Source organism: Schistocerca piceifrons, chromosome 6, assembly GCF_021461385.2.
Source record: "Schistocerca piceifrons isolate TAMUIC-IGC-003096 chromosome 6, iqSchPice1.1, whole genome shotgun sequence".
Lineage (NCBI taxonomy): Eukaryota > Metazoa > Arthropoda > Insecta > Orthoptera > Acrididae > Schistocerca > Schistocerca piceifrons.
In genome coordinates this window covers 129039110-129066545 of record NC_060143.1, presented here as the reverse complement: position 1 = coordinate 129066545, position 27436 = coordinate 129039110, and the positions used below count along the sequence as shown (strand labels likewise).

General features: G+C 37.9%; 1 protein-coding gene across 1 annotated transcript in view; it reads right to left on the bottom strand.

Moving 5' to 3' along the window:
• LOC124802705 (ubiquitin carboxyl-terminal hydrolase 20) overlaps positions 1–27436 on the bottom strand; it is a 185593-nt gene that overhangs the window by 92767 nt on the left and 65390 nt on the right. The window contains exon 10 of the mRNA XM_047263658.1: positions 21150–21271. Coding sequence (XP_047119614.1) covers positions 21150–21271 — 122 coding nt within the window. The remainder of the gene's footprint in view (positions 1–21149; positions 21272–27436) is intronic.

Below are 27436 nucleotides of genomic sequence, written 5' to 3'. Positions count from 1 at the left end.
AGTTATTTAGTAAAAGTTATACTACTATGAATGATAAATTTGGAAGGTAGGAGACAAGGTACTTGCAGAATTGAAGCTGTGAGGACAGGCCGTGAGTCGTTCTTGGGTAGCTCAGATAGTAGAGCACTTGCCCACGAAAGAAAAAGGTCCCGAGTTCAAGTCTTGGTCTGGCACAAAGTTTTAATCTGCCAAGAAGTTTTTTATAGAATTATATTTATGTTAGTTAAATGAGGTAACATAAGCTGTACTTTCTTATTTATCTGTTGGTAAATGAAAAGGATGCAGTTAAAAAGTTAAGCTGTTTATGGGGTGTGGTGTATGGGATTCTGTTTGTAGGGCTCCATCATCTGTCTCCCTCTGAGCTTAGCAGGATCATTCCTTGTCAAATCAAGCAGGTCATGTCACCCATCACCTCAGATTTTCATGAAACTTTCCACTTTTGCTTATACTTATAATACAAGAACTTGTGCAAATTCTTTTTTGCTCTCAGATTAAAACTTTTTTATATCAAATGTTAAATGTAATGATATTCTGATAATTGGGCTCTGCAAAAATGTCAATGCAAAATGGTACTTCTATAGTGCCCATTACTCAGGGGTTTATGAAGCTTTTGATTTGGATTTTTATTTTTCAGATGTTAAGTAAGGCATAGAGTCAACAGGCATGTAATTAATTAAGCAGTAATGTTGCCAAGAACATTACAAAAAAATTTAATATGTGTTACTTTCCAATTTCCAGAAAAAGTACAGACATATTGAAAAATGCTTATATCACATTGCTCCATCCTGGTGAGAACTTATAATTGGTCTTAAATAATTCCCACGACAGTACACATTGTAATAAAATAAAATTGTTAATGGGTTTTCTATGAATGGCCACACAAATAAATCTGAAATCAGAATACATTTTTTTACAATTTTATTTTTACAAATGTAAATGCTACAACTGAAGTTTGTCATTTGGATTGCATTACTTTAGACAAAAATAACAGGAAGTATCTTATTTTCAACACATCACTGTCATATTTCCCTAGATGTCACAGAAAGGATGTATCTTTATTGCGAAAAAATTAATAACTGTTCTTGACTTACGGGAATATACAAAATCAACTTAAGCTATTGTGGCCAAACAATGATATTTAAATATTTAAAACACTTTCTGACAGCTGATACAATTTTTTTTATCAAAATTCTGATATAATTTTTAAAAAAGAAGAAGCACCCTGAAATTTGATAGATACTGGATGTTCATTTAACATATATCACATCATTGTTCAGAAGATCACTCAAATCAGACTATGTCAACTGACAACCTGCAGTAAGGCTGCCTCATGAAAGTGCAGAGCCAAAAGTTATGAATTTAACTGAAACATTTCCGTTACACGGGTTAACTTTATTTAGGGTGTCAAATTAGCATCTCTAAACAACAATTATCCTAGCCACACCAACGTTAATTTAGAATGTACATGTTCAGCAGTGACGATCCCTGAAAATATCAATGAAACTTCTTAAGAACGTCTCTGATTTTAATCCACTGTGACAAATTATATGTTAACTTAACATCTTTTTCATTAAAGTAATACATTCTGCCTAATGTTGTTGAGGACGTTGTGGGGCATTTTCATTGAATGAAAAAAAATCAAGGAAAGCTTTTCAGAAGAAGTTACTCTTCTAATCTCTAGAGAATCACAAGAAAGTGGTTTGTAATGGTGAAAATTCCTGGTAGTGGTTATTGTGCGGGTTGTCGAAGATCACTTCTCCAGGTTCTTGTGTAGGAAATCTACATCGACTCTCTAAAAAGTGGGGGAAAAAAATGTCAATATTAACTTCGCAGAAATTGTAAACACCAGATGCAGTTAGTATTTGTGCATCATCCACTAGTTGCAGACTAGGTCTTCTCAGTATACATTTTGTAGTTCATCCCGAACCATCACACACAGATTTACCGTGGCTAGTAGCAAAAAAAGAAGGCTCAGCATCAATAGAAAAATCATTTTTGTGCTCACACAAATTTTTAAAGCTTTTTCTATTCTTATATTGAGCAGCACATCCATCAGTGAAATAATGCACTTTCTTCACTTGTGGGTAATGCTCTGCCAGCCACCTAACCATATCTTTCTGGACAACATTTACTAATCCTACATCATGTTCCATATCATCACTTGTTCACTATTACCAATTTGCTTTCTTCATTTACCACGTGAACATACACAGGATGGATTGTACAGCTGCTGCTTGTCCAGTGGTAACGCTGAATTTCATCCTGAATTACAAAACTGTAGCTTTCAGCAAAGTCCCTTAACAGAACTGCTTTTTCAAGGATTAGATTTTCTTTCAATTTTTACAATGATTTTGACTGACACTTAGATATAAATGAGTGTGATTTATGTGCCTGTAATTCTGTTACCAACAAGTCTGTGCATTCACCAACAGCTGCAGACTGCTTTACTGATTCTGCCCAATGATCTGTGTTTATCCACTGGCTGAACTTAATTTCATAATCGGCATCTTTGTAAGCTAATTTCTACTTTAATAATTTTGACAGTTTGTCATCACTGGGACAATTATCACAGTGATTAAGTATGCAGTCGTAGTTTTCAGAGTCACATACAAGAAATTTTATAACTTCTTTGTGTGTTTCTTCAATGTGTTCCGCATCCAAAAGCAGTTTTACATTTTGGTGGGTAAAACACACACACACACACACACACACACACACACACACACACACACACACACACACACACAGATAGAGAGACAGAATAAAATTTAGATTCGCCCATTTAAAACACGAGTACAGTTCTCTTAAGTTGCGAAGGATGAGTCTTTTTTCGCATATATCCATTCTTCTGAATCCTAACTTTGTCTTTTGCTCCTAGTAATGCTCGAGGATATTCATCATTTCGGTAAAAATCAGTGATAATCTTTACCACCCCATCTGCAATAATTTCCCCCTTTTTGGTTTAAGATCAAATACCCATTGCTGTTTTCAGTTCCCTTGCTTGTTGAACAACATACTAACCAACTTTAGAGTTCTGGCATTGTTTTCTTTTGACAAAGAGGGTGGAACTAAAGTTAAAATTTGAATTTTTTCAGGTACTCTTACACTAGGCACTTTTTCTTTCAATAACAATATAATGGAATCAAAATTTTTGGCTTTCTTATCAATTTCATCATCATTTTTTTTCTATGGTCAGTATCTTCCAATACTGCAATCTAATGCCTGGTGCACACTTCTTTCCAAAACATGCTTCACTTTTTCTAGCTTCTTTTTGCCATATGAAGCCTTGCTGTGATTTGGAATGGAGTGAAGTTTTAAGGAAGAGCACACCAAACTATGTAGGCTGAAGTTTTACTTGCCTCCTCCATACTTTGACTTTTTAGTACTGATTTGTGACATGTCACCTCCGTGTCATTTGCATCATATCAACTTCTGTCACTGATGTCAGTTGTCTGTTCACAAATCTTGTGACACTTTGCACACAGTTTTTGGTTTCGTTTTACATAGATTCTTTTAGTACTTTTTTAGACAAAGACAAGCCAACTGAGTGCAAAAATTTTTAACTGTTTGTCTGTGTTTTTTGAAAGGATCACAACATGTTCTTTAATGGCTTTCAAAAACTTTTAAGTAATAAGAGGGTTGAATGAAAAGTTGATTGGGTTGATTGGATTTGGATGGGAATATTTTAATAAATCAAATGCAATCCTTAGAATGTGATCTTTAATTACCAATATTTACTTTTCCACATAATCACCAGGCAGTTGGATACATTTCTGCCAACGATGAACAAGTTTTCTGAAGCCATTACTGAAGAAGTTGACACTCTGCTTCTGCAACCACAATATCTCAGTTCTCTCAACGTCTTCATCAGAAGCATAATGATGTCCCCACAGATCGTCTTTCATTATCGGGAACAGATGGAAGTCAGACGGTGTTAAATCTGGACTGTATGGAGGATGCCGTCCAGTGATGAGATTCAGTCTCTGCTGAAGTTCTGTTGTGGTGGCACATGAAGTGTATGGTTTGGCATTGTCATGCTGTCATGCTGCAGGAAAACATTTCCCTTTTACTTTCAGATCCTTGTTAGCCGTTGTTTCAGAGTTCGCAGCGTTGTGATGTGACGCTCTGAATTTATTGCTGTTCCACAATCAAGGAAATCAACATAGATAACACAATCTGCGTCGCAGAACACTGTGGCCATGATTTTTCCAGCTGAGGCCTGCATCTTGAATTTCTTTTTCTCAGCAGGTCTTTGTGTCAATATTCCACAGACTGACATTTCGTCTCCAGGTCGTAATGGTGCACCCACGTTTCGTCCCCTGTCACAATTGAATGGAGAAAGGCTTCACCTTCATTCTCGAAATGCAAGAGGAGTTCCTGGCAAATTTCAAGTACTTTCATTTCAGGGGTCAGCATCTGGGGTACCCTTCATGCACAGATCTTCCGATAGCCAAGCAAAGCAATAATGTGACCCACACGTTCTTGTGAAATGCCGATTGTGCTTGCAAGTTCTCTCCTGAATGATATGATGATTTTCCTGAATCAATCCATCAACATTTTGCTTGTGAAACTTGGTGGTTGCTGTCCAACTCTTTGTTTGTTACGCCGGTCAGATGTTCCCGCCTCAACATCTTTAAATTTACTCACCCAATGACACACAATACTCACATCAACACAATCACCATAAGCTGCTTTCATTCTCTGATGAATCTCCTTTGGGGTGACACCTTCTGCTGTCAAGAATGCAACGACTGCACACTGCTTAAATCGCGTTGACCGACCGTCTGCGCAGGGTTCCCTACTTTACACTGTAACAAGGCAACCGTTCAATGCTAAGTCTTCCCACCAACTGGAACTGTAGAGATGAGGCTATGGAACAAGCCAGTACCTGCTGCATACCAATGCTGCCAACTTAGTAATTTTCCAATGGTGCATGAATTCACATTTTCCACTGCACACCACAAACTGATATGACCTGTCTCACAGAAAGACAAGGAGCAACTGAGGCCGAATAGACTTAATTGTTGCATGCCAGTTTTTCCTCAGCAATGAATTCCAGCAATTGTTGCAGTGTTTTCATGCCTATAAAGGTTTCAAACAAGCTACTGCTGTCTAGTAACACTTTTTAACACTGTGAGCAGGTGAATGGCTGAACACATAAATCATATAATTATAGTCTTTAAAAAATTACTGAATTAGTCAAATGAAAGGAAATAAATTTTCACACAAAGTTAACTTGCTTGCCTAGACTGAATTATACTTAAATGTGCTATTTTGATGCCTTTGTATCCGAGGCAGTGGGACAGTGAGTGGATGAACTTACTTAAAATGATCCTTTTCCATCACAGCAAAAAGTATTTTGGTTTCAGATGTGTGTGTCAATTAGCAGAAGACCCGTTAAAATTTTTATTTCATTAGAAAGCTTACAATTTAGGGGAGTATTTAAGACCAAAATCAGGTTCCCAACAGGTTGGAGAAATGTGATGTAAGCATTTTTTCCACATCCTCACAATTTTTCTAAAATTGAAAATTGACATACATTTATATATTTTTTAAAAAATTTCTTTGCAACTTTACTGCTTCAATAACTGGATATCTGTTAACAGTATTCCTGAAAACAATTACAAACCAAAAGCTTCATAAGCACCTGAGTTGTGGACATTTATGTAGATAAGTACCATTTTGCATTGACATTCTTGCAGAGCCCAGTTATCAGAATACCACTACATTTAAAATTCGATATAAAATAAGTTGAGGTCTCAGACCAAAAAGATTTTGCGTAAGTTCCTATGTTATAAGTATAAGCAAATGAGCAAAGTTTTGTGAAAATCTGAGATAGAGGATTACAAATCCTTGAATTAGTACGTGTTTTGACATGGAGTGACCAAACCTAATCTTAATTATCCTTCCTTGCTTCTCCGACAGGACTACCTATTACATTATCCCTCTTTCCACATACGTACATTTCTATGGCTGAAACACTTCTCTTCTGCAGGCCATATAGTGGTAATTACAACCTAGTAACGTAGGACAGCAGCGATAGGTAACAAACATACAAAGATGAGATACACAATGTGTGTGTGAGAAAAGTAATGAGACTGATTTTTTAATTTACCAATATTTATTTCCAAACAACAACATTGTTCCCTTCAAAGTAGTTCCCTTTGGCAGCTATATACAGGTGGAGTCATCATTCCGTCTTGGTAGCAGCACTGAAAGAATTCAACTGGTATGGCCTTTAACATGTCAGTCGCATTCTTTTGAATATTCTCCAGAGTACCAAAATAATATGTTTTAAGCATTTTTCAATTTCTTGAGAAGAAAACAGTCACAGGGACTCACATCAGGTGAATAGAGGGACAGTGGAACAACAGGATCATCTTTTGAGGTCAAAGATTCCCTGAAGTGGCTGCGTGACATGGGACACAGTCACCATTCAGCATCCACTTGTCTGCAATGTCTGGTCTCCTGAGCCTTTCAAGGACATCTTTGAAAAACACTTGGTTGACAATCTGTCCTAAAGAAACAATTCTTTATGCATGATGAAGCAAATCAGCATTTTTCTGATTTTTCATTTTCTCATTCAAGCTATTCTTCACGTTCTTGCTAAGAATTCATTACTGTATTCACAAGACTAAACAATTCGTGGCCATTGGCAATCCTCTCAGGATCAACACACACATTTCTTCGATTCTCCTTCTGCTCAGTTGTGTGGTTTTTCGATGCCATTTTGGCACAGTCAAAATTTTGATGTATGGTGAAACTTTTTAAGTTAAACAAGTCACCCACCATCCTTATTGTTAAATGTTGGTCTCATATAACAAGAGCACACACACATTCAATGTTTTCACAGACTGTTGAAGCTGAAGTTCTCTTGAGCGAGGCTCACCTCCAGTGTTTTCTCGACCATCCAAAAGTGATTTGTGAAAGCTAAAAACTTGTGATCTTGATAAGAAATGTTTTCCATAAGGTTGTTTCAACTTTTCAAAGGTTACACTTGCACATTCCCACAATTTAACATAAACTTGGTGACATAACGTTGCTGTTAACTGTGTTGTTCCATTTTCATAACACGCTCCATAAATACAACTTCAATGATGGCACTCTCAAAAATAACATGATCACTGTACAGACCCAAAACTTGGACTGAGCATTTGGAAGGGACAAACACACTGATCTACACAAGTAGAGCAACACAGTGTTGCCAGATCACTTTCAGTGTTTGTTTGTTTGTTTGTTTTGTTGTAGGGCGCAAAACTAACTAGGATCATATGTGCGCTTATCAAAACTATAGAACACAAAGACAGAGACTAGTTAAAAATGACTAAACATCAATCCCAGTCAACATAAGAGAAGACAGCTAAAAAACAGAAACTTGGAGAAAAGTCTATAAAATACACTACAAAGAAATGGAAGTCCAGAACTAAAATTTAAATGGTCTTTGCCGTATTGTTACAATGGATAAAAAGTAAAACGTGGTCGACAGCCTGCGTATAGTTTGCTAAATTGGCCAAGAACTCAGACGACAAACCCAAGCAGGAACGTAAACGGTTAAAAAACGGGCATTCTGTCCAAAAATGGCGGACAGTTTTAACTTGGGCGCAATGTATACAAAGTGGTGGGTGAGTGCCACTTAACAAATGATGGCTAAAAAGGCTGTGTCCAAAACGCAACCTAGTTAAAAATGACCTCCTCACGGTGGGATGGCCGAGAGGAGGTCGTCCAAGCCGCTGGGAGAGGCTTAATAACCTGGAGCTTATTCCCATGAAGGGAGGACCAGTGGCGATGTCAAAGTGAGACCACCTCCTAACAGACGGCAACACAGAGATCATCGGAAGGAATATAAGAACACGTGGGATGAGGTACGAGAACTGCAGCCTTGGCAGCACCCTCGTTTCCTGTCAGACCAACATGACTAGGAACCCACATAAACATCACAGTGGCTCCATCAAGAGTGAGCAAGTGACAGTTTTCCTGGACCCGCTGCATTAAGGGATTGGCAGTGTACAGTGCACAGAGGCTTTGAAGGGTGTTGAGACAGCCTGAGCAGATGACACAAATGAAAACCCTGTGGCACATCACTAACAGCTACATTTTATCGACTGTTGTGAGCAGACGCAGTTCATACATCTATCATAGTAATTTCCGTGCAGCTATTATGACAAAACGAGTTCTTTCTGATGAGCAATTGGAAGAATAATAAATGCATCTCACAATGACAAGAGTATTTCTGAAGAAGAAAATCACACCATTGACAACATTCTTCCTTCATCAGATTCAGAAGCCATTTCAGATATTGATACCTCAAATAACAATGTGCAAGCTGTTCAATTGATTCAGTCTAAAAAAAAAATCACGTGCAGCTTAGGACCTTTCTGCAAACTGGAAGAGCATCTAGTGCAAACATTATAAAACTGACTCTTGGTCTGATAAGACAAGCAATCGCCAGAGTATGTGATACAAAATCATCTTTTCAAGTTACGATGAATGATAATATTCAGAGGATTGTTGTGGAAATGGCTAATATTGAGTGTCCAAGAAAGTATGGGACAGCTGGGAAGCTTTAGACGAAATTACACTTTAAGCTTATATTGGCCTGTTATTACTGGCTGATGTGTGTAAGTCATACGGTGAATCAAAAAAGACTTTGTGGGATCCAGAAACAGGTAGAGCCATATTTCTTGCCATAATGATGACATGTCTGGTCGAAGAAGAGACAGAGTAAATGACAGCTTGGCACCTATAAGAGTTCTGTGTGATAAGTGGGTGGAAATACCTTCAAAACTACATAATCCCAGCACAACTGTAACTGTGGATGAACAAGTGGTGGCTTTTCTGAGGACATTGTCCATTCAAACAATATACACCTAGCAAACACTCATAATAAGAGGTAAAAATATGGACTTTGCTTGATAGTACTACCTCTTATGTTTTGAAGACACAGATCTACACATGAAAATTACCTGGACAAGTACCCAAGAAAGCTCAAGGTATGAGGGTTGTCGTGGACCTGGCATATTAGCTAAAAGGATGAAATGTCACATGTGACGATTTCTTCACATCATATGGACTAGGTCAAGGACTTCTCAAAAGACATTTTCACACTGCTGGGGATGGTGAGACAAAATAAGCCTTAACTCCCTAATAACACATCAAGCGAAGATGATGTTCACACTCCAAAGTTCTTTTTTAGTAAGGATGCCACAGTCATATCTTATGTTCCAAGGAAGAGCAAATAGGTTGTCCTGATGAGCACAATGCATAATGGCGAGGAAATAAACAACAGAGAAGACAAGAAACCAAAAATTATTTTTAACTACGAGGCAAGTAAGGGAACAATGGACACATTAGTTGCCTTATTGGTACCTACACATGCAACAGGAAAACCAACCACTGATCAATGATCATCTTCTACAATACTACCTATACTCCTGTCAGTAATGCTTTTGTGCTGTGGAGAGAAATAAATCCAGGGCGGGAAAGAAAGTTCTTTACAAAAGAAGAATATTTCTCGATGGATTACGAAGACTCCTAGTTACTACTTAGATTTAAGCTAGAAAAGTGCTGCCATGAAATGAACATTCAGTGGCCACTGTTACAAGAATACAAACAGGAAGTCCATCAACCTGATGGCAACGAGAACTGCAAATGTGCCAGATGCAAATTCTGTCCGTTAACCTGTGACAACAAGATACCAAGGAAGTGTCCAAATGGTAACAAACATGTTTGCAAAGCTCACATTAGATAACACAACCCAATCTGTGGAATTCTAAGTAAAACTCTATTCTAATTTTTCCCATGACTGGCATTTAATATGCTTAAGTAAAATTCTTGTGTGCAACAGTTCACTGAGGGCCAGAACTTACATCATTGTTTTCATTGTTGGTTTGTAATACTGAAAAATTTGTTTATACCGTAACAAATACATCTTCATTTAAATTATTATAATGTTTAACAATTTACATTCATCATGCACTTTAAATATCACACTGGGTCATTATGACCCTAAAGAGCATATGTGCGTCATCTTTTTAAGGAAGGCAGCATGTTTAAAGCCAGAATTTGTTAGTAGACATTCTCAGGGTAGTTTACTACTACCTTCAAGGGTCTGTTTGTCTATGTGAGACTCTCGCACAGGTAAAAAAAACCTGTGATATTCATTCTACCTTTCTCTGCACATGTTCAATGCCCTTTGCTAGTAAAGGTACAATACACCTGTGCAGTATTTTAGATTTATATGCAATCTCCTTTGTAGATTGATTTCACTACCCCAGTATTGTTCCAATAAACCAAGCCTGCTTTATCCACAATGGAGTCTTTGCTCTGCTTTGTTACAGGGCACAAAAAGAATTAAGGTCATACGCACCCATGTCAGAACCTTAGCACACCAAGACAAAAAAGGAGTTTAAAGTGGTTACACACCAAGTCCAATTGATGGAAGGAAAGACAGCTAAAAACAAGGAATTCCTATCGGAGAAAGCTCCACAAAATATGCCATAGAGACAACGGAGGTCCTGAACTAAAGATTAAATGTCCATCACCATACTGCTACGCTGGACAAAAAGTAAAATACAGTCGACATCCAGCATGTCATTTGCTGAAACAGCCTAGAACTCAGACGGCAAACAGACATTAGAATGTAAGTGGTTAAAAAAAGGGCATTCAATCAGGAAACGGCAAACCATCAAAGGTTGATGACTATGAGTACAAAATGTTGGGGGATCACCACTTAAATATGGTGATGGCTAAAATCACAACGCCCAATATGCAACCTAGCTAAAATGATCTCGCAGCAAGAGGGCTGAGAGATGGTCAAGCAGCTGGAAGAAGTTTAATTCCCTAGAGCTGGTTTCCATGAAGAGAAGACCAATGGTGATGCCAAAGAGACACCACCTGCTAACAAATGGCAACATGGAGATCATCGGTAGGAATGGAAGACCTAGCAGGCCAAGTTACGACGACTGCAGCCTTGGCAGCTGCTTCGGCAGCCTCATTTCCTGTCAGACCGATGTGACCAGAAGCCCACATAAACATCACAGTGGTTCCTCCAAGAGTGAGCAAGTGACAGCTTTCCTGGACTCATTGCACTAAACAATGGACTGTATACAGCAAAAACAGACTCTGAAGGGCACTGAGAGAAGGAGTAGATGACACAATTGAAACACCTGTGTCACCTGATGCACTGTGTGGCTCGATACAGGGTAAAGAGCTCTGCTGTAAATACTGAGCAGCATTCCGGAAGCTGACACCGAAAATGGTCAGTGTCAATGAAGGCACACCCACCGCAACGGTCAGTCCGAGACCCATCAGTGTACAGAAAGGTACTATCATTAAGTTCTATGCGAAGGTCAAGAAACTTACAGTGATAGACCCAATCAGGAAGACTGACCTTAGACCTTAGGAAGCGAATGAAGTCCAAAGTGAACATGCATCGTCGCATGAAGCCAAAGTGGTGAAGGGTTCACACCAATTGGAAAAGTGGGTGGTGTAGCACGAAGTTAAGCTGTCAGAGCAATAGCCAAAAGCAAACTGCAGGAGGTAACAGAGAAGAAGGATGAACCTCATACTGGCAGTCAATGGAGTCACTGAAGGAGGCACAGATGCGTGGCCTTTCGGCAGTTTCTGCATGGAGACACTCTACCGGGCTAGCCTTAAAGGCACCAGTGGACAAATGGATGCTGCAATGGATTGTATTTAGACAGCACAAGTGATCAGTACAAACGAAGGAGGGTGGTCTGATCCACTCCCGAGGAAGTATCGCTTAGGACACACAGGACATTGAGGGACTGGGTACAGCAGGCTGCCAGCTAATACATGTGCGAGGACCAAGAACGTTTTCTATCAAGCATGAGGCCAGATAATTTCACAGTTCCAGTGAACGGAAGAGCAACAGGCCCAATATGTAAAGATGGCAGAAGAAACCCATTGCAGCGACAGAAATTCATACGAACGGTTTTGTCAGTGGAAAAGCGACAGCCAGTGTTAATCCCCCATGAGTAAAAGCTATTGGGACATCGCTCAAGGAAACATGTCTGTGGAGAACTGTAATAGACTGCAAAGTCAGCAATGAAAATGGAACAGGGGATGCCTGGTGGGAGACAGGGCATAATAGGGCTAATGGCGACAGGACAGAGTACGGCGTTCAGGATGGTGTCCTGAGGCACCCCGTTTTCCTGCATGAAGGCGTCCGCCGAGGCAGAACCCACACGTATCTTGAAAACTCTATCTTTTAAAAATTCTTGAAGGAAATGGGACACGCAGCCACGGAAGACGCACATATAAAGAGTATGGAGGATCATCCCAGCGTCTAAGAAATGTGCAATCTGCTCTGATGCGATTTTATGTATGAAGGAGAAAGGGCTTGCCCACAAGACAAAGCTGCTTCAACATCTGAATGTGAACACCATCCGCCCCTGGGGCAAAAGACTGGGAGGACGTGAGAGCATGATCTAGCTCCCACATAGTAAGGGCACCATTGTAGCATTCACGATTCTGAGAAGAGAAGAATATCAACTGAACCTCCTCCACTTGTTTCTGATGGAGGAAGGCAGAGTATTAGTGGTTGGAGCTCGAAAGTGGGTGGAACTCGAAATCTCCGCAAAATAGCAGCACAAGATGTTGGAGATAGCAACAGGGTCCACAATGACATCATATGCTAAGTTCAGGCTGGAAATTTGGGAATGGACCATGGTCCCAGACAACAGTTGAAGGTTGGCCCCCATGACAGAAGAGGAAGTGGAACTGTTAAAAGAACTTGTAAATAAAATCCAGCTACCTTTTTTGCTACCTCGAAGACTGCGATGACACTTCGCACACAACTGTTTATAGTGAGAGCAGTTTGCCATTGTAGGATGACTGTTAAAAAATGCAGAGAGCACACTTCCACACCGCGGCATGCTTCAATCCACCAACGGACTGGGACACGGTGCGGTAAAGGTGAAGCATGAGGAATGGAATGTTCTGCGGCAGTAAGAATAACTTTTAAGGTATTCTACCTGCTCATCACAACTGGGGAAATTTGGTTGTCGAATGTTGCCAGGGAGGAATTCATAGCTTTCTTTGGTCTTTGGTAAAAGCACTACTCTATCAAATGTAAGAAAAATAGTGCGTATAGGAACTGAAGATGCATCAACCTTTTTCATCACCCGGTGGACTGCTGTGACACACTGATCACAGTGGTAAGTTTGAATTTCTCCCTTGGTCAGACCATCAATTAGGCTAGTGTAAATAACACCACATTAAGAATCCAGCGTTCGATAGGCCTCAACACGAACAGGAGAGCCATGGAGAAGAGTCGCTGCGAGCTGTTGTTGGGCTTGAGAGTCACAATTAGTCTCCAAAAGCAAAGTGCCGTTGCATAAAAGAGAGCAGGATTTCACAGCACCTGCAACTGCATCAACACCTTTCTGAATAATAAACAGATTAACTGTAGTAAAGGACTGACTGTCTTTAGTACATGATGTCATGAGGAACCAAGGTGCAGCTGGCAGAGTCTTTTAAATCTTTAGCCTCATTCCATTTATGTTTAGTAAACGTAAACTGAGATGCGAGTAAATTCCTGGGGGTGGGGAGTGAGGGGTGGGAGATGGGGGGTGGAGGCGGTGGACGCGGGCCAACAAAAATGGCGGGTGTGCGGGAGGGGGACGGGCCATTGGACCGCCGGGAAGAGCAGTGAGGGTGGCCAAACAAGGAAGGGGTGCAGGCAAACGAGGATGGGTGGGGGTGGGGGCGAACAGCGAGTGGGCGAACAAAGAGTGGGATGGGAGCGAACAAACAGGGAGTGGGGCAAGAGAATACAAACAGGGAGTGGGAAGGCAAACAGGGTGGGGGCGCGAGAAGAAAAACCAGGAGGGGAGAGGGAAAGACAACCAGCAAGGGGGCAGGAGAAAACAGAGAGGGGTGGGTGTGGAGGAGATTGGCAGATACAGGAGGAGTAAAAGGCAGACAGGTGGGGGGGGGGGGGGGAGGGAGAGGAGGGGGAGGTGGACTAGAGATGGAAGGTGATGGAGATTTGTGCACTATGTGTCAAGCACATTACAATAGTTTAGTTGAACTTTGTAGCTAGTTTTCAGTTTCACATTAGATTGACTGTGTCAGATGAATGTAATGAGTGAGTAACAGACCAGATGCTAATTTGGGCTCAGTTGTGTGTTCATAAAATTGAAGCTGTCCTGATCAGAGCACTGGAGGTCACAGAGGTGGTTCAGTCTTGGTACTATGTAGCCAGACAATAGACAGTTATGACGGTACGTACGAACACTCAAGAACATGTTGAGCGAGTGTGATGAAAAAAAATTGCACGAAAATTTGAAGCAATTTGTGAATTTCTGTTATGAATTAAATATGTGCTTCTATGAAAATCTTTTTGCTACCATTATATCACCCAGAACTTTACTCACAAAATTTATTTATCTGGGATGGAATATTTAATCCCCTTACAACTGTTTTGAAGACTAAACATTAAGTGATAAGTATGTAAATGGAAATCTACAGAAAAAAGATTACTTATTTGGTATTCTACAGAACTCAAATATTTTTCATCAGAAATGATTGCACATCTTTCCATTGACTACATTCTTTAAACGTTACATTTGTTCAATAGCATAATCCATGATGTAAACTAAAATTATTGGTATGAAAGTAATGTTAACCAGATTATCAGACAGGCACCTTTCATAATTTTTTTGTAAATAGTTATAAATGAATTTTTACATTTATTTTGGCTTTGGTAGTTTAATAGTTTATTATTATTATCTTCTTTCCTTTCTCAGACCTTAGGTCTGGTTAAAAATGGAAAGTGACATGGACCTTGATCAAGTGTGACTTCCTTTTAACTGTACGGTATATGTTACATTGCATTTAGGAACTTTCGGGTAATTGAACATGTATCAATAATTACAGATTTCTGTAGTTGTATATATAAGTTTGGATGTAGCTGTATTGCGTTGATGTACTGGTGGATATTGTGTGGTATGACTCCTGTAGTTGATAGTATAATTGGTATAATATCAACTTTATCCTGATACCACATGTCCTTGACTTCCTCAGCCAGTTGGATGTATTTTTCAATTTTTTCTCCTGTTTTCTTTTGTATACTTGTTGTATTGGGTATGGATATTTCAATTAGTTGTGTTAATTTCTTCTTTTTATTGGTGAGTATGATGTCAGGTTTGTTATGTGGTGTTGTTTTATCTGTTATAATGGTTCTGTTCCAGTATAATTTGTATTCATCATTCTCCAGTACATTTAGTGGTGCATACTTGTATGTGGGAATGTGTTGTTTTATAAGTTTATGTTGTAAGGCAAGTTGTTGATGTATTATTTTTGCTGCATTGTCATGTCTTCTGGGGTATTCTGTATTTGCTAGTATTGTACATCCGCTTGTGATGTGATCTACTGTTTCTATTTGTTGTTTGCAATGTCTGCATTTATCTGTTGCGGTATTGGGATCTTTAATAATATGCTTGCTGTAATATCTGGTGTTTATTGTTTGATCCTGTATTGCATTCTGAATCCTTCCGTCTCACTGTATATATTGCCTTTTCTTAGCCATGTGTTGGATGCGTCTTGATCGATGTGTGGCTGTGTTAGATTATATGGGTGCTTGCCATGTAGTGTTTTCTTTTTCCAATTTACTTTCTTCGTATCTGTTGATGTTATGTGATCTAAAGGGTTGTAGAAGTGGTTATGAAATTGCAGTGGTGTAGCCGAAGTATTTATATGAGTGATTGCTTTGTGTATTTTGCTAGTTTCTGCTCATTCTGTAAAGAATTTTCTTAAATTGTCTAGCTGTCCATAATGTGAGTTTTTTATGTCGATAAATCCCCTTCCTCCTTCCTTTCTTCTTAATGTGAATCTTTCTGTTGCTGGATGTATGTGATGTATTCTATATTTGTGGCATTGTGATCGTGTAAGTGTATTGGGTGCTTCTAGGTCTGTGTTACTCCATTTCACTACTCCAAATGAGTAGGTCAATATTGGTATAGCACATGTATTTATAGCTTTTGTCTTGTTTCTTGCTGTCAATTCTGTTTTCAGTATTTTTGTTAGTCTTTGTCTATATTTTTCTTTTAGTTCTTCTTTAATATTTGTATTATCTATTCCTATTTTTTGTCTGTATCCTAGATATTTATAGGCATCTGTTTTTTCCATCGCTTCTATGCAGTCGCTGTGGTTATCCAATATGTAATCTTCTTGTTTAGTGTGTTTTCCCTTGACTATGCTATTTTTCTTACATTTGTCTGTTCCAAAAGTCTGGATAGTGGGTTCAGAGCAAGGCAGAACCAGAAAGGACTTAATGAGTCTCCTTGGTATATTTGATGCTTAATCTGTATTGGCTGTGATGTGATATTATTTGAATTTGTTTGGATATTAAGTGTGGTTTTCCAATTTTTCATTACTATGTTTAGGAACTGTATCAATTTAGGATCTACTTTGTATATTTCCAATATTTGTAGTAACAATGAGTGGGGTACACTATCAAAAGCTTTTTGGTAATCAATGTACACATAGTGTAGCGACCTTTGTTTAGTTTTAGCTTCATATGTCACCTCTGCATCTACCGTATTTACTCGAATCTAAGCCGCACTTTTTTTCCGGTTTTTGTAATCCAAAAAACCGCCTGTGGCTTAGAATCGAGTGCAAAGTAAGCGGAAGTTCTGAAATATGTTGGTAGGTGCCGCCACAACCAACTTCTGCCGTCGAATATATGTAGCGCTACACAGGCATGCTTTACAGGCACAAAGATAAATACTGGCGCCAAAACCTCTGCGTCAGTAAATAAATTAAAAAAAAAAAAAACGTGGAAGAAGAGCTTTTTTCTCCGCCCCGAATTTCGACCACTGCATTTTCATACATTATCCAACGAAGTAAATACAAACTCCGTATTGTTCATCTTCGAATGTAGCAGCTTTTCAATGTACTACGAAAATCCGACTGGCAAGACCGTTTGCGATGTTTGTCAGTATGGCCAATTCTACGTTCTGATTTTTTCTCTACTTGTGAGAAGAGATGGTTGCTAATGGGAACTTTTGTGAATTCTGAATCACATGCAGTATTCTCTTCACCATAAGGATAATACGAATATAAACATTTTGCCATGTATTCTTTCGTGTTTGCTGCTATCTCATTTAAATCCTGTCTGCCTAATAAACTACGAAACTAGAGTGAGACAACACAAACGCGGAAGTATACACATGTCATGTTCATATTCGTATTATTCTTATGCCTAATAGTGATATAGTCAGAAATGAAGCACGGCAATTGACTAGATTTTTAAATCTAAGATGACTCTAATTTCTGTGCAGAAAATAATGTACTAAAGAGGCGTCCGCAAATATTTCCAAACGGAGAAAAATTTTCGCTAAACTCTCGTTGAGAACATCTTCTATCATACGCAGTTTATTATTTGGTTCTTGTTGATCATTATCAAAGAAAGCAGCAGTGTAAATAACAACAAATAGCAGTCTCTTGCCATTGTTTCGCTACTGAGACAATTACTCTCTATTTTTTTTTATTGTAAGCGGCGGTAGCAGGCACAAAAGCAAACCATGCCGCGAGCGGCGACAGGTCGTGAACATTCATTATCGGAATGCGACAAACAATGCATGACACAGTACAGTAATGCATTTTCAGCTTAGAGTGACGAAAACACCTATAACAAAGAGAACGGCAATTATCAGATCAAAGAAAAATAAGCAATCAATTCAAACCAGACGAAGCACGTGAAAAACGAAGGGTACGCGTATAAATAAGGACGGGGCGCCTGACGCATAGCAATGGCTACCTGGTAAAGCTTAACTGCTAAGCTTACGGCTCGAACCAAACTACTGCAGCTGTATCGTCATTCATTCGACCTGAATTCTATCTCGTATTACAATGGACCAACTTTGTTTCGATTTGGAGGTGCGGCCTAAAACTTTTCTCTCCCCTTGAATTTCGAGTCTCAAATTTTAGCTGCGGCTTAGATTTGGGAAATTATTTTTTCCTTTATTTCGAGTCTCATTTTTCAGGTGCGGCTTAGATTCGAGTAAATACTGTATTATCAGTTGCTCTTTACATCCTCGTGCTCCTTTGCAACAGCCTTTTTGCTCTTCATTTAGAATTTTGTTCTGTGTTGTATGTGTCATTAATTTCTGTGTAATGACTGAAGTTAATATTTTGTATATTGTTGGTAGGCATGTTATGGGGTGATATTTAGCTGGGTTTGCTGTGTCTGCTTAATCTTTAGGTTTCAGATAAGTTATTCCATGTGTAAGTGTATCAGGGAATGTGTATGGGTCTGCAATGTAACTGTTAAATAATTTAGTTAGATGTGAATGTGTTGAGGTGAACTTTAGCCAGAAATTTGCTATTTTATCTTTTCCAGGGGCTTTCCAATTGTGAGTAGAATTAATTGCTTGGGTGACTTCATGTTGCAAAATTATCACTTCAGGCATTTGTGGTATCATCTTGTATGTGTCTGTTTCTGCTTGTATCCACCGTGCATGCCTGTAATGTTGTACCGGGTTTGACCATATGTTGCTCCAGAAGTGTTTCATGTCGTTTATGTTTGGTGGATTGTCTATTTTAATGTGTGTGTTATCTATTATCTGGTAAAATTTCTTTTGGTTTGTGTTGAATGTTTGGTTTTGTTTCCTTCTATTTTCACTTTTTTTGTATCTTCTAAGTAATTTGGCCAATGCTTGCAATTTCTGCTTCTTTTCATCTAATTGCTCTATCATTTCTTGTTGTGAGATTTTACCTAAACTTTTTCGTTTTTTTTTTTTTTCCTGACATTTCATTTCTAATAAATTGTGTTAGCTGTCCGATGTCTTTTCTCGATTTTTCTATTCTGATCTGTAGCTTGTGTTGCCATGCTGGTTTTGTGGGTTTCTTCTGTGTGTGGGTTGGTTCTTATCTCTGCCTAGTGTGTATATTTATTGTAGTGAGTGCGCCTACATAAAACCAGTAGTTGTAACTCTTCCATAGTTGTGTTTTCATTTATTTTGTTGTGTATGATTGTGTTGATAGTTGTTATTGTTGTTTCGATTTGTGGGTTATTTGGCGGTCTATGCAAGAATGGTCTAATGTCTGTATTTGTGTCTTTGTATTCTATATATGTCAGCTGAAATTTTTCTTCTATATCTAACATGTGTGTCACTTCGTGTTCTATTTGTGCTTGTTCTGGTGGCTGTCTTAAGATTTCGTTTCCCTCTGATTGTTTAATTGATGCGTGTTGTTCTTTGTTCGCTTGCTCTGAGATGTTTGAGTCCATTACTGTACTTTCTTCTTCTTCTGATTGCACATTATTTTGTTGTAGTATTTGTTGTACTTGTTGTTTGATGTTTTCTAATTCTGACTGGGGTATCCTGTTATTTTTGATTATTACACGGATCTGATCAGCCCGTCGTCGTTGTGTTAAAAATTTTAATTCTGGGTATCTGGTAATAAATGTTCTGTATACTTGTGATCTGTATCCAGTTGTATTGGTTCCTAGGTTTGTTGCTTGGTAATAACAGAACATGAGGTGTTGGTTAACTTCATCTGACCATCTCATGCTCTGTCTTTGTTTTCCTTCTAGGGTGGTTGCAGGAAGCATATCCTGCAAAACACCTCTATTTGGATTTAAATCATTTTCCAGCTGGCTAGCAGTGTCGTTACCATTGTGGGCGGGCATAGGGTTCAAACATCGTCCCCGACCATGACGGCGCTTGTCCGAAGCTTCGTTAGTTCTGTCCTGAACCAACTAATCACACTAAAAGGGGGGTTGGCCCTATTAGTGGTTTGTTCTTTTCGTCGCCTTTTACAACTGGCAGAACATACCGGAGGCTTATTCTTTATTATTATTATTATTATTATTATTATTATTATTGTCATTTGTTCCTTCTAAACACTACAGATTTTTTCATTTATTTATTTATTTTTATTTCAATGTTCTTATCTGCCAGGCAGCTGTGTCCTGTTCAAAAATTTTGCTATCGATTTCATTCATACAATAATTTGGTAGGGGGTGACAGCAGTCCCTTAAACATAATAAATTGTTACACATGTGATTGAAGATATATTTTAAGCTACAATTGTAACAGGGGGATGTTACATCAGGCAACGGATGCTAAAAGGTGTTCTGAGAGAATGGTCAATTCACTCTATGTTTGGTAGTCATGAGAGCAACATCTCTTGCATATAATTGTAACAGAAGTGCGCAGTGCTCATGGAACTTTTACTTCAATCACAGCTATTACTCAGATATTTAACAGTCTTATTTTTAAAAACATAGGAGAATGTAATAAGTTGACAATGATAACAGTGAAAACAACAATTAATCTTATTCATTAGATGCGCCAATTTGTAGATTTATACAGTAGGCAATTTAGTGTCTCTCTAGCCCTAATACATGGGCATGCCACATATCTAAAATTTTAGCACTTAGTTTACCATCCAACACAACCAAACTTTTGCTCAGGATTACATCAAAGAACCAAATTGCCCTGCAAACTATTAGGTATAGATTCTCATCAGATCACTTTGGCAAAAATAAATAATAAGCTACAATATGTAGAATTGAAGCAATCGGATAATATACATAAATCACTCGCATGCTACCCTCTTTTGAAATTATCATACAGTAGGTGGTAGAAGCTACATGATTTTAAATCAACAAAACTAAAAGCACAATGTTAGATTTGCTAAGTTGCTGCTTTAATAGTTCAGAAGTGAAGCATTTTTTAATATTACTTCTAAAATATAAAAATCCAAATGCATTGAAATTTAGCTTGCTGAATAATACTACGTGGTACACTGAGATATAAAAAATAATGAACTTACTAAAATGCTTTGACATTTGCTATATTGTCAGCAAAATTCAGCTTCCGCAGTAGTTTGCAAAAACATACAGCAGAAAACTACTATCTTAGAACAGATGACACTACCTTCTGTCTATCGAGGGTCCAACAACAACATATTATTCAAACAAAATCAAGTGAAGGGGAATAACAAAAAAATGTAAACTGTGACATGTTGACTTGCAGTATCAACAATTAAATGGAGGAGATTAATAATATCTGTCAGTTGCACGTATTAAGTAAATTTTACTGGCAAAAACATTACTCTGAAGTCACTTTTTTATGAGTGTGAATTCTGTATATAAATGGGAATAAACTTTGACGTACCTGTACATATTATCTCCTTTAAGTTCATCTGCACTGAAGAATGCAGCAAGACAGTCATGCAAACTGATTGTGGGACCCCAAAACCAGCTTCGTACCCATTCCCAGATCCAGGATACCCAACCCTTTGAGGAAAAAAAGAAATCACAACTTTACATATGATGTCAATGTGGAACAGTGCCACTGAATTCATTAAACTCTGCAACCACCATTCTACTTACATTATTAATTCTTTAAATTCTATTTTCTTTAGGAATTACAATGATATATAGAAATACACATCCCTCTTCTAAACTTACAAGCATGAATTTCATACCAGTGTTCACAAGTCACATATTGACAGAAAATATGAGGCAGAAATACAAGCTGTAGTGAAACATAAAATAAAGAAAGGTAGAAGAAAAGACTGCTGATAAATATTGTGTAGAGCCTGTTAAAATTACTAATATTCTTGAAAAAGAGCAATGTACCTCAAAATCGCTTTTTTGTAACCTTAAAAATTCCCTACTATAACATTTTAGAATCTCTCTCTTCTAGAAACAGTGCTAAACCATACTGGACCAACTGGATGAAATATTTCACCAGGGATGCAACTATATGTTGGCATGAACACACTACCTACCACCGTCTAATGCTCATCCAATCTCCAAAACACTGTCTGTCTCCACTTGCATAGCAACACCGATAACCTTTCCTATCATATAGTTAATAACAGAGAAGCTGACCTCAATGAAAATCCTGCTGTACGAGTGAGGCAATCAATAATGGCAAGACCTACAACATTATAAGGAGAAAAATCAGTGCCTTATTTCACTCAGTATAGATCTGGTTGTCCTTTTCTCCAATGTTTTCACCACATGTATTTTTTATTTTAATTAACTTTTCCTTTCCCCTCATTTCTAGCTTTTAAGAAACACCGGTACATTATTTATTATTTTATAACTTCACATGTTTTATATTTCTTCCTGCTGATTGCTTTATTGGCACTTAATTCATTTTAAAGACCACCACCACATTTCACATTTTGTCTTGTGATACTATTCCTTCACAGGAAATTGTCCTCCCATTTGATAGAAAGATTTTATATTTCTTAGTCCTTTTGGCTTAAAACCCATTCACACGAGACATAATTGGATGCACCAACAGGTGAAATCACCGTCAAATAGTAGTGTTTTCAAAATTAATGGCATGTCGATTTACATCACTTCTGTCATCCAAGTACTGCACTGAGACAGTGAGGTTGTGAGATACCAACTGTGGTATAAAAGGTTTGAATATACATTCAGAATTAAGGAACTGGCAATGCAAGTTTATTAATCGACAAAGCAAACTTCATAATCGTTGTTCTTGAAAAGTTTTGCACAGTAACTTGCTGAAAAGTGAAATAACATAGAAAGTTCCATCCAAACATTTTCAGACATCGACATTTATTTGTTAGCAAAAATACATACAAACAAAAAAAAGTAGCAAATATTTATAAGGCAATACACTTAGAGGCTGCTTACTATATTCACTGTGGTTTTTATTTTCTTTTGAAGTACCAATTAACAATTTTTCTCCTTCAATAGAGGTGAACTGTACTGTTGAAATAGGTCATTTAATGAAGTCTGTTTCATCAATTCATGTTCTTACTTACATACAGTTAGACTTTTTCTCTGGCTAATTATTGTAAAACTGAAATCATTTTACACATTAGGTATTTGGCCCTTATTGGGGAATAACTATCAATGGGGGAAAAAAATATCCAAGTCATCTTGTAACATTGGCATTGCTCACAGAAATGCAAAGTCACAATATTCACTATGATGAGTGACCACAATGAAAATAGGTTAACTTCCAATGTCAGCAGACAATGACACCATCTCTCCTACCAATGTCAATGTGAATGTCTAAACTTACTTCCTGAAAAATCTTGGCCTACATGAATTACTATTAAATTTATCTATGAGATAATCATCCACGGAGATACAGACCGTTAGTTTGATTGGTTTGATTCCCATTCATTGTTTGTATACCGTATTGTAGAAATTACAGAAGCAGAAGAAAAGAATGGTGAAACCTCGTTTGCAATACAAAACTGTTCCGAAGTGAAACGACTGCAAGAGTTAACTGAAGAAGATTGTAATGATTTCAAAGTGCTTAGTTCGGGTTCATCAGATGATTACATACCCGAAAAGAGCATGGATTCCTCGTCATCATCATCACCACCATCACCATCACTATCTCCGAGGCCAAAGAAAAGGAGAGCTGCAGTTCAACAGAAACTGCAACTATCTTTAGAAAACCTCGGTAAGCTAAATGATAATCTGTGGATCTTGTTTAACATTTCAAATACTAATTTCTTAGTCACAATTTATTTGACAAACAAAATACATATACTGGGACTATCGTTTGAATATGATTGTGTGTACGCATTTTCTTAGTGGCCCTCAATTACATTGTGATTTATTTCTTCTCCTAACTGCGATGTTACTAAAATAATAACACATGTGCATTTCAACAGAGCTAGGGCCACATTTATTGTCTTTGGGTGAAGCAGTACATTTTGTCGTAATTATCGCATGTCATAATTTTTAAAATACAATGGGACTGTAAGATTCATAGTTGACTAATGTGGTATATTATGCTAGATAAGGCACTAATGTCAGTAATATAATTTTCTCCTTTCCAGGTAATGTCACAAAGGAGATACAATACGGAAATCCACGTTCACTGACAAATCAGCTATTCAGTCCTGATTCTTCAATTTGTGTGGGCAAAGGTTTTACAATGTTAATGAACATGCAACAGGAAGAAGTTAATCCAGTGATCGTTGAGTCTAATGATCAAGAACATGAGCAATCTGACAGAGGAAATGAAGTTGGTAAGGAAAATAAAATGTGAAAAAGAAGTAAGAACACTGGCAAGTGGAAAAAGAACGTAAGAAAAATGAATAGGCAGTCAGGAAAGGCGTACAAAAAGAAGTACCAGCCAGATCATTCCCGAGAAAGTGTAGCGAGAACATCAACGAGACTGAAGGGAGACAGATGTTCCAATGATTCTGGATGATGAAAGATTTAGAAAAGCAGCGACAATATTTAGCTCCACTTATTAAGGTGGTACCTAAAGCAAGGTCATGTTCTGCAGGTTCGCAGTCTCGAAGAAATGTCATAAAGAAGTACGTTCTCATGAAAAATGGTAGTGAAGTTCGTGTGTTTAGGGTTTTTCCTTAGCATTTTTAATATATCAGAAACATTTGTGCGATATATACAGAAGAAAAGGGACAGCAGCAACATGATTCTGTCTGCTAACAAGAGGGGTCATCATTGTCCAGGCATACGGAGATCAGACAAGGCAAGGGAGAGAATAAGGAACCATATAAAATCATTTCCTACCATTCCATCGCATTACTGCCGACAGAGCACTGTGCGACAGTTCTTACCAGGAGATTTGAATATACATATAATGCATGAACTATATAAGAAATGTTGCAAAGAGGAACAGGTTACTGCTGAAAAATATTGGCTTCACAGAGAAATATTCAATACAGAGTTTAACTTAGGCTTTCATGTACCAAGAAAAGATGTAAGTGACCACTGCTATCGCTTTCAAAATCTCTCAGAAGAAAATCAAGAGGCAGAGAAAGACCAGCACTCAGAACGTCTAAAGAGAAAGGAGGCTCTCACAGCATACAATACTGTTACCAGGAAGGCTAGAAATTACATGTGGCATGAACGTGTGGCTAAATGCGGCTCAATTGAAGTAGCATAATGTGTATTTCAAGAACTCCAGAAGCTTGCAGATGCCGTCCAGTTGTTTTGTTCTCCGACACTTGTGGTGGACAGAACCGAAATGTCAACATGAGTACCATGTTCCTTCATGCTGTCCAAACACTGAACATCCTGGTGATGCAGCAGTGCTTCTTTGAGCCTGGCCACTCTTTAATGGAGTGTGATTCAGTACATGCCCATATAGAGAGGGCTGCGAAAAATGTTAATATTTATGACCCTTTGGGGCGGTATACTGTTGTTCAAACTGCTACAAAACAAAGACTGTATGAAGTCATTGAAATGGACCAGAAGGACTTTTTGTATTTTGGTGCTTTGCAGAAGGAAAAGTTTAAGAATACTAAAATTGACAGTGAAGGAAATCAAGTACAATGGCTGAAAGTGACGCAACTTCAATATCGCAAAAGTGATGTTAATCACATCTTTTTCAAGCATTTCCATAATCAACAATTCAGAAGTTTGCCAGTTTCCAGAAAATCTCGAAATTCCGATACAATCTTCCAGTTGGAACCGAAATACCATGGAGCACTAAAACTTCAGGAAGAGAAGGTAAAAGACCTCCTGGATCTATGCCGCAGTGGCATTATCAGGGGACAGTACCACGCATTTTACAAGAGTCTTCAAGAAGAAATAGCTGGAGATTCATACTGTGGTGGCAACAGTTGTGATGTAGTTAGCTAGAAAGTGAACATTCATTGGTGATGTAGGAACGAATTCCGCTCATATGTTTTTACTTTTACTGTACCCTATCTGTTTTAGTGAGTAAATCACCTTTGTACGTTATATTTTGGCAAATCAAATGCATATCTCCAAAGTGTAAAACCTCTATGTAGATTTATTCACTTAGGATCATAAAGACGTATCTCCTTAGCACCATATTAAAAATTAATAGTGGTAGTCCAGTAAGAACCATTTTTAAAAATATATTATCATCTGACAGATTTTTAAGTGTATGTATGTGTAGTTTAGAAATTTTTCAATAAAGTTTGTATTAGTCACTGAAAAACGAAATGTACTTTTTAAAATATCATTTTTTAACCTCCTGTAAAGTAGCTAAAATGGAGTTACGTTCCTCTGATCCTCATACGATGACACGGTCTTCCGATATCATAAGATGAATACTGGAAGAAAATTCCTCAGGGAGAGGAATTATACTGCAGCTCCAAGATCAAAGTGCTGGAAAATTGACAGTGGTCTGAAAGTTCTGCTAGGAAAGTCACATTATTATCATACATGCAGGGTCAACAGACACTGGGTTTACTCCTCCAAGTAAACTAATATTTAAAGGCTTCACAGTTGATTTATATGGATTACCACAGTGAGATGACATACAGTGTATTTCTTAAGAGTTATACAAGTGGATGAGAGCTCCTTTATTTATTCCATTTTGTAACATGATTGGATTATCTTCGATGTTTAAAAATAAAACTGAACCCCTCTGTTACAGTAAAAAAGAAATTTTGTTTGAAATTTTGTTTCTCCGTGATTCTTTTGGATTAATAAATATTAATGTATGTAATACGACCATTTTATTCGACATTGATTATGGGCCTGGAAATGCTAAAAAAAGAAAACAGAAAAGTGAGTTAGTATCAATGATCCAATCTAAAACTCACAAACATAGCAAAGACGAGATATTTGGCTAAAACAACAGAATATTTTTGCACGACACATTTGGAAAACTTAATTGGTGCCGATCTGTGTTTGTGAATTTCATGGGAAAGAAAACGTTTTCTTTTAATAAAAGTAAAGAGATTTGTAAAATATAAGGGAGAATGATGAATAGACACAGCATTGAGAAACTAAACGGAGTTAATTATGCATCCTGGTTGCATCAAATGAAAATGATTCTGATAAGATTCTAATTTGTGGGCTGTAACTGAACCTGCCAAGACAGAACCTGGTGAAGCTGCATTAGTAGTTGTTGAAGAGGCATATATAACACGTCAATGAAAAGCGCTAGTAGAAACTGTAGTTTCCATATGGGACAAGCAGCAAATGCATACACAAAATTTGACAAACCAAAAACAGTGTGGGAAGAACCTCAAAAATGATATGCCCCAGAGGATAGCAAATTCTGCACTGTGCAACTAAGACAAAAATTATATTCACCAAAAATGAAGAACTGTGAATCTATGGAAAATTATCTAGGACTGAAACAAAACTGTGGTAGATCTAGTGAAAATTGGTGATGAACCTGAGGATCAAAATTGTAACATTCTTCTTATTTTGGACGGCATTTTTTCTTATTTATTTTCTAAATTTTAAATTTTATTGGGATGCAGCAGCTTGCAGAAGTAATTCACTCCCTTAATCAGTATTGCAGAACGCAACAGCATCAAACGAGATGCTGTTTCCCATGGAGATTTCAGTAACAGATGGACCATGGTGCAGCAGTGGGTCACTGGAATGAGAAGAGGTAGTCAGCGATGAGAAGGAATCGTGCCTCGTGATCCATATGTGGGGGAACCGCGTACATTTACACTCGTAACTGAGGATTTTCTTTGTTAAATAATAGTTATC